The 8,598-nt window shown below is 39.9% G+C and overlaps 1 protein-coding gene across 1 annotated transcript; it reads right to left on the bottom strand.

Moving 5' to 3' along the window:
- Nucleotides 1-307: 307 nt before the first annotated feature.
- Nucleotides 308-4,589, bottom strand: glula (glutamate-ammonia ligase (glutamine synthase) a). Its single transcript, XM_058418576.1, has 7 exons — nt 4,433-4,589; nt 3,215-3,399; nt 2,489-2,650; nt 2,238-2,384; nt 2,033-2,160; nt 1,516-1,715; nt 308-1,341 (listed from the first exon to the last, which is right to left on the bottom strand). The coding sequence occupies exons 2-7, from the start codon at nt 3,378-3,380 to the stop codon at nt 1,029-1,031; spliced, it is 1,116 nt and encodes a 371-aa protein (XP_058274559.1). The 5' UTR covers nt 3,381-3,399; nt 4,433-4,589; the 3' UTR covers nt 308-1,028.
- Nucleotides 4,590-8,598: the final 4,009 nt, after the last annotated feature.

Genomic DNA, 8,598 nt, shown 5'->3' with positions numbered 1-8,598 from the left:
ATAGTAACAGTATAAAGTGTACTATTTACACATTTTAGTAAGTCTAATTTAGTTTTTTTTTTTTTTTACATAATGTCAAGCTAGACATATTTGATATTATTTATGATAAATTTGTTAATGAGAGATATGGATACTGATGATACAGCTGAGTTTATTTATTAATATCTAAAATGTTTCTGCACTTAATGTCCTTTTATGGCCAGTTTATCATAACTAGCGCTCTGGATAGCTTTAATCAAAACATACAAAGGAGGGAAAAGAAAAAAAAAAAAACACCCCCACACAAAATACACAAAGTCAGAAGGTCTGTGGTAAAAATATTGTTTTTTAAAGTTGTTTAAAAAAAAAAAAAAAACCCCAAGAAAAACCCAACAGGTTCAGCAACTTGAGCGGTTACACACAAATCAAACATTTCCTTTCTTCGATCACAAATTTGCTCTATTTTTTTTAAATTTTAAACACGAGTGGAGAGTCGAGTGAAGCGTACAACCTGAAGCAGTAGAAAAAACACACACGATGTTGTTGTGGATTAAACACTTTAGTTAGTAACAATAAAATATTACACAGGTTATGTGAGCGCGTGAACATCAGCTAGCTACTGAAGGGAAACGTGCTGCAGCCCGTGCGGCTCTGCTCCGTCACACGTCCACGTGGACCATCAGGTTCGGTCCGTTCTCATCGGGGTGAATGGCTCAGAGATCATGACGGAGGTTTAATGGAGAGCGTCCCATCCCAAAGAGGAGAAAAAAAAAAAAAGAAAAAAAAAAGAAAAATGAATGATACACAGGAGGGTCAGATATGCGCCGCAACATCACGTCCCCGGTTAATTGTCAAGGTTTAACCCTAAAATGTTAAGTTGACCAGCCAACTTCTTTTAAAAACCGCTACGATGCGTGGTTAAGACACATTAAGACGGAAATGAAAGAAACAGAATACAGTACTAAAATCTGCCCTGCGGACCTTTAGAGAGACGAGCAGAGGAACGGAGTTCAGTCCCGCAGACAGAGAGAGAACGAGATCATAAAGATCTAATAGTCCACGGGTTCATCTCCATCTTCACTGAGCAGACACGTGCGTATGAGGGCTTCGGTGACGGCGTATGGGTCACAGTTAGCGCTTGGGCGCCGGTCTTCAAAGTATCCCTTCTTCTCCTGGCCCACGGAGCGGGGGATGCGGATGCTAGCGCCGCGGTTGGCAACTCCGGCCGAGAACTCGTGGATGTTGGAGGTTTCGTGGTGGCCAGTCAGGCGCCGAGCGTTGTCCAGACCTCCTTTAGGGTCGTAGGCACGGATGTGGTAGTTGTGCCGCTTTGCCAACTTCTCAATACATTCCTCAATGCATCTGAGAGAGAGCGAGAGAGAGCAACTTTGTCAGGTCAACTGTTGATAGTTAATCTACTAACCAACATTTTTAGGTGTTTGAACTGCTTTGTTTATTTTCATGAAATGACCGCTAGTGATTGTGTTCAGAATTATCCGGATTTAAAGCGTCTCTGCTGTAGAGATCTGCACTTACTTCAGCCCACCATCTTCCCGCATCTCCTTGGTGCTGAAGTTGGTGTGGCAGCCCGCACCGTTCCAGTTCCCCGGGATGGGTTTGGGGTCGAAGGAAGCTACCACACCGAAGTCTTCACACACTCTGTGCAGGATGAAACGAGCCACCCACAGGTGATCTCCCATCGTGATTCCCTCACACGGACCCACCTGGAACTCCCACTGCACAGCAGAACCAGAAACATGATATAGGAACCAGGGAAAAAACATTCACAAGAGGAAACTACTCTCTTCTGGTCAACACTGGAGAGTAGAATTATCAGGAATGAGTTGGAACTTAAATTACTGAATATTATTGATCAGTATTCGATCAGCATTTTCCCCCCAACTCTCAGTGATTAAACACAGAAACTTGTAGCTGATTAAAAGTTAATACCTTCATAAACAAACACTTAATAGCTCACTAGCCAGTGTTTGAGGTTCTCCTGTGACTCAGTAGTGCTACAGAAGCTGGTTGTGATCAGAGGAACCCTGCATACCTGAGCTGGCATGACTTCAGCGTTCGTGCCGCAGATGTTCACGCCGGCGTACAGACACGCTCTGTAGTGGGCTTCCACGATATCCCTGCCGTACGCTTTATCAGCGCCGACGCCACAGTAATATGGTCCTGAAAGGAACCCATAAACTCCATCAACACCAAATCCAACACTGAAAAGAAATAGGTAAAAGATGCAGAATTCTTACCCTGAGGACCGGGAAAGCCGTTGGAAGGCCATCCGAAGGGATGACCATCGGTCCCCAGGATGGTGTACTCCTGCTCCATGCCAAACCACGGGCTCTGCTCCTCCACCATCTGCATCACCTTCTTACACGTCAAGCGGTGGTTAGTTTCTGAGGGAGAACAGGACCATAACCTTTAGCGTGAACACTAAGCATCAGCACGTTCATTATATATATAAAAATATATTTTATATATAGAAGTAGCTCTTATTTACCGGCAGGTTTGCGGTTGTATTTCAGGACCTCACACAGAACCAGCTTGTTGGGGTCTTTACGGAACGGATCTCTGAACATGGCCGAGGGAATGAGATACATGTCGCTGTTGGAACCTTCGGACTGGTAGGTGCTGGAACCATCAAAGTTCCACTCAGGAAGATCTAGAGGAGAAACAATTGTTGAGATTGTAACACATACAACAGCTTTGTAAACTCTGATGCCCTGCTTTCTGCTCAACACAGGAGCCAGTCTACATCCTGGACTTTGTTGTTTTTTTTCACTTTACTTTCCAGTGATAAATCTTGTACGCACTTCAGTTACTCTACATGTTAAATGGTACAAAAGATCAGAGCAGGAACATAGTTTGGAATTAAAAACCTCCAGAATCCACATCTACTCCAGGTTCTCACTTTCCTTCACTATTAAGACATTACCACATCAGCACCATGTGTACACTTTTATACCTTCAGTATGCAATGTTTACCTGGAAATTAACTTATTATGCATATATCTTATTTAAGAACATTGACTTATGTTTAACGGCTAATTGAAGAACACTACATTCACCTTTCGGGATAAGACGCAGTATAAAAGATGTGTTATAAAGGCACTGGAATGTGGAACTGAGCTATAGTCCAGTTAAAGCTCACAGGTGAAGGTTAAAGGTTGAGATTAAAGAGGCTGTGTAAAGAATGTAGATGTATTGATGTGATAGTGATATGTACCCTCGATGCTCTTTGGCTCGGAGTCGAGTGTCCTGGTCTTGCAGCGCAGTCCCTCCCCTGTGCCGTCGATCCAGATGTACATGACCTGCACTTTGTCCCCCTGCGGAAGCTCCATGTACTGTCGCTTCACCACCTTGCTGAGCTGTGAGCTGGACGACGTCGCCATGTTTATTCCTATGGAGCACCTGAACAAATGGAGCACAAAGGACAGGAGGATGTAAGCACCACGAGAGCTCTCGCAGCCGATACGATACGTGCAGCATAAAACCTCACAACGTTGAGACCTCGTGCACACAGGAGATTTTTCCCTGCAAAACCCTTTCCCAGCACTGTGCAAACACCTCCGGCGGCTCCGGCTTGTCGTCATGGTGACGGCGCCAGAGAAGTGTTGCATCACAACATGTACGAGTGAAGACGTGTCAGGAATAAAGACACCTCTCAGATGATGCCAAACGTTACAGCTCAAAGAGAGACATTGTTAATTTGCGTGCTCAGTGTCTATATCTGCTCTATAAGAACCACAAGAAAACAGAGCTGATGATCAGGTGATGTGTGGAGACATGTGACGAGCACGCTCATTGTGCTGCTGAGAAGCAAAAACACCACTAGAACCATAATGCAGCTCGTGTTGCAGACAAATCAGTGCAACAGATATGAGCAGAAGGAGCTGTTTATGTGATACACATGAGACCGAGAACCTTAGTTTCAGATCACAATAACAGACAACAGAACCTGGAAGGCTCAGATTTACTCCTGAGCAGTGAAATCATGCTTTGCAAGTGACATTTAAACCTTTCTACATTTTTTGTTTAAAAAGGAGACTAATCAGCAATACATGTAGGTAGAGCATGGACACTACAGGAAGTAGGTTGCCTAGTAAGGGCTCTAATTGGGAAGGTAGGAACAAGACCCCCCCAAAAAACACAACAATACAAAAGGTTCCTCCTTTCTTTGGCTCCTTATTTTGAACCAAAGGGAAGAATCATCATGTGCATCCTCCACTGACACGGTTTAAAAAAACCATAACGTGACGATTTCACTCATTTCAGAAAACATTAAACAAATAAATACATAAATAATTTAAACAGCACAGGTAATATCTATCAGATGCATAAAGGGAAAAAATTGTGAATATAATAAATAAAAAACAGTACATACAATAAACATGCATTTTCAAAAATATTTTTCAGGGTTAAAAGTGTGAGATGAAGTCCATACCTGTGCAGCAGTAAGAGTTCTAACAAGCTCAAACACCGTTCCAGCTCTGAGGCGGATCAGAACCCAGCTGCTGCGCTCATCCTCTGAGAACCCCACACTGCGATCGCGCTGCTTTATATACAGGCGCAAGGATTCCTCTGCATTCCGATTGGTCAGAGCCAAGCGGGGGGGTGGGGGGTTAGCTCGAGCCGCGACGTGATTGGCGCTCAATGCTGGAAGACTCCTCCCGTGAGCGCGAGACTGCCTTGAGCCTCACGTTGTCACAAGCGCGTGCTTTTTTGTTTGTTTGTTTGTTTGTTTGTTTGTTTAGCTATTGTCTCCACATGACGACGACGAAAAACACCCTGACATAATAACTAAAACGTTGTAAGAAAATTTTTGTTGAAAACGAAAAATAATAATTACGACAAATTAAAATAATTCTGTGAAGGAATAAATGAGTGTATAAATAAGAGATGGTGAGAAAACGCCACCTTGTGGTTGAACTCTGCATCACATCACTGTTACTCAGAATTCCAGGTTGCCAGATATATTATCTTTCTCCGGAAAAAGATTTTTTTAAATGTTTGTTTGTTTGTTTGTTTAGAACTAATACATTTTAAAACAGGGTTTCCAGTGATGGTAAAAAAATAATCCAGTCCAAAAATACAAACAAACAAACAAAAAAATGTATTGAAAAATCCAGCAATTCAATTTAATTTAACTGAGGGTTAAGAGTCGACATGTAATGAAATTAAGAGTATGTGCAATAAATTAAAAAAAAAAAAATTCCCAAAACAGTTTTTTTTGGTACTTGTGATTTGTTGATGATCGATCTGGCAACCCTGACCCTGAGTTTTCTTAAAGTGAGCCATTAGCAGCTCCTTTTCCATCACTCTTATAAACAGATCCATGTTAAACAATACACTCATTGTTATTAGAATTAGCATAATTAGCTCAGGGATGTAAGAATGCTAAATGATTAGCCCTGGTCTTTAATCACACTACTGAAAAACACGAACTACATTGTGTGTGTGTAAGGGGAGGGAATTAAACTGAATAATTATCTTAATTTTCTTGAGTAATTCATTTTATTTTAAATTATTATACTTCTTATTTCTTTTAGGGACAAAATCTTGTGCTGGCTAGTGAACTAGGACAGTGAAGTTAGCTAGCTTGCTATTGTACTTAAATGCTGAATTAAGTTCCACAATGAAGCTAAAGTTTGCTAACATTAGCCAATTAGCCTAAAGAAGACTACGTGTTATGAAAATATGTATTAAAATAAAAGAGCAGAGCCAGTAACTAGGACCTTCCTCAACTTTATAGCTTTATTCCTCATGTGTTGGAATCTCTTTTTACAGCTAAAACAAACATGTTTACATTTGTTTAACTGGATGATTGACAGCTGCTGTTACGTCATATACTAGAAATAAAGTTGACCTTTCTTGCTATGTTAAATAAATTTACAGTATAGAACTGATGAGATGTTCTCTCAGCTCTGTGAGGTGGAGCTGTGAGGTGACACGAGCTGTGTGGAGACGGCGCCCTCTGGTGGACTGTGGTGGTGCAGCAGCTCCGGAGGATGAAGGAGATCTTACTTCAATCTGAATTAATCCTGGGACCTGGTAAGTGGTCATTTTCAGGTTGTAATAAGGACATTTCACACATCTGGAAAAACCTATAAAAACAAACAAACGAAAAACATGGACATTAGCATGTAGAGCTCATAGAAAAAAGTTATTTTAAGTCCACTTTTACAGTTACAGGCCTGAGTGGCTACTGCTTCTGTTCTCATGCAGTGACCTTCAAATGAATTCATTTTGGACTGAAATTACATCAGAGCAACAACAACAACAACAACAACAACAAAAATACAGTTACACCATACTACAGTAGAGTAGTTTAGCCACTAGCTAGTCAGCTAACACTAGTTAACACAACTCAAATGTTCATTTCTACCTGTCTTCTGAAAACCGTGGTTAGTTTGGTCAGTGTTATAGATGTACACGAGTATTGTTTATGTATGTGTGTGTGTGTGTGTGTGGGAGTGTGTGTGTGTGTTTGTACTGATCTAACCTTATGCACAGTTTGAGCGGCCATGTTGATTTTAATGTCATTTTGTAAAAGGAGAAGAAACTGGTAGGTGAGAAGACTAAAGACTAGTTAACCAAGACAGAACTACAGTAATGAGTTGAAATGTCAAGTTAAGGAGGTGTTTTTGGTGTATTTTAAAATGTACAACATCAAAAACAAATTCTACAAAATGTGACCAAATGAATCATTTCACATTAATGTAATAAATAAGTGATAGATGAGCAGAGTAGCTCTGTGCTTATGATGTTGGACTACTGTTCAGAAGGTGATGAGTTTACAACCCAGCTCTGTGGAACTGCCTCTGCTGGGCCCTCGACCAAGGCCCCTAAACCTCAACTGCTTATTTGCATAAATAAGATAAATCTAAGCTGCTCTGGATAAACATGTCTGCCAAATGCTGTTTAATGTCAAAATAATTAATTTTTTTTACCTGAAAATGTTGCATTCCACAATATTTCTATTGCAGATGAACTCGTTATTAATGTTTGATCAGACAGATGTACGTGACAGATTTTGAAGCACGAACAACATTCATAATCTACGGTGAAATCCGGCCTGTGTTTACTTAAAACAGGCACTAGGTGGCACTGTTTACTACCAAGACACCCAGACTGCATCAAAATAGATTTTTTTTAATTGAATCAGTTCTGACTGTCAAGTCCATTTTGAGCAATATTTTAGTAGTTTCCCTAATGACTCACTGAATTACTGACTCACTGAATCAGTGGACTGCAGAATCATTAAATAATTGGATCACTGAATCACTGACTCACTGAATCATTGAATCTTTGAATCACTGAATGATTGAATCACTGAATCATTGGATCACTGAATTGCTTACTCACTGAATCTTTAGTTTGTCGAATCATTAAATCATTGGATAACTGAATCGTTGAATCACTGAATTTCATTGCTGTTGAATTGGAGGCTACATTCTATAAGACTCTAAAACCCCAATAAACACACGCTAACATGATCATATATCCAATAATATTAAAATAATATTGGGAAATTTAGAGTTCTGTAATGGACTTTATTTTCATTTCATTTCATTTCAATATATTTTTATTCCTTTATATTACAGAAAGTTCTTATGTACTAGTTCCATTTTTTTGTGTAAATATCTATTTGAAATTTGTAGAATTCTTCTTCCTGATTATTATTATTATTATTATTATTATTATTAATTTCAGAATCAATTATATTTGTTTCAATCTTTAGATTTTGATTTCATTGTAGTATGCTAGTTTATGATTGTTCAATTCTTTTTGTGGTTTGATGATCATGATGATTGATAATAATAATAATAATAATAATAATAATAATAATAATAATTGTAGCTTAAAGCAGTAGTCTGAGTTCAGTTGTCTGTGCTTTAATAGGACAGACAGCAGGTGGCAGTGTTCACCACCGAGAGAATCAGACTGCACACAACATGACTCACTGAATCACTTAGTTAATATGGGATTGTTTGTGTTCTACAACAATGGCAGGTTGTGGGTCCAGGAAACACAAAGAGGAGAAGAGAATAAAGACGGTGGGATCGGACAGAAACAGGCTAGCGTTATTCATCTGCTGGAAGCTAGCTCAGCCACGTGGCAGGTTTAGCTCACAATTAGCGTGCGTCATCTGAGCTGATATCAAATAATACCAATAATATAAACATGCTGTACAATATAACATTACACACTGGATTCACACTAGCTGCTGAATTTACATCACTACACTGAAAACCTGCTTTTTTTAAGAGCTCCTTGAGGTGACCGGTGTAATCTATGCTACGTTTAGCTTTGTTCAGGTTTCCTCATGACGCCGCTGCTGTAACATTCATGACTTTGTAGGTCGAAATCTTCAAACACTTCATGTGCTCATGAGTGCTACATGATGCTTACAGGAATCATGAAAATTGGGTTAGCGATCGATGCTAGCTGTAGTCTAAGTGCAGTCTAACGGCACTGAAGAGTTTTAAACTAATTTATTGACAGATCTGAGGTAAAAGTTGACATTCCTGATAATTTCGCCCAATTTTCTGCCCTCAGCGTGCCTTTATAGGTCTCCTGTCTGTATAAAACACTTTATAGCTAGTTAAC

The sequence above is a fragment of the Hemibagrus wyckioides genome, linkage group LG20 (genome assembly GCF_019097595.1).
Source record: "Hemibagrus wyckioides isolate EC202008001 linkage group LG20, SWU_Hwy_1.0, whole genome shotgun sequence".
Lineage (NCBI taxonomy): Eukaryota > Metazoa > Chordata > Actinopteri > Siluriformes > Bagridae > Hemibagrus > Hemibagrus wyckioides.
Note: the sequence above shows the minus strand (reverse complement) of the source record. Positions and strands in the feature narration are given on the sequence as shown.

Coding starts and splice junctions, on each gene's coding strand:
- glula (XM_058418576.1), bottom strand. CDS start 3,380: ATGGCGACGTCGTCCAGCTCACAGCTCAGCAAGGTGGTGAAGCGACAG. Junction 2,651..3,214: donor CGAGCCAAAGAGCATCGAGG/GTACATATCACT, acceptor TTTCTCCTCTAG/ATCTTCCTGAGTGGAACTTT. Junction 1,716..2,032: donor CTGAAGTCATGCCAGCTCAG/GTATGCAGGGTT, acceptor TCTGCTGTGCAG/TGGGAGTTCCAGGTGGGTCC.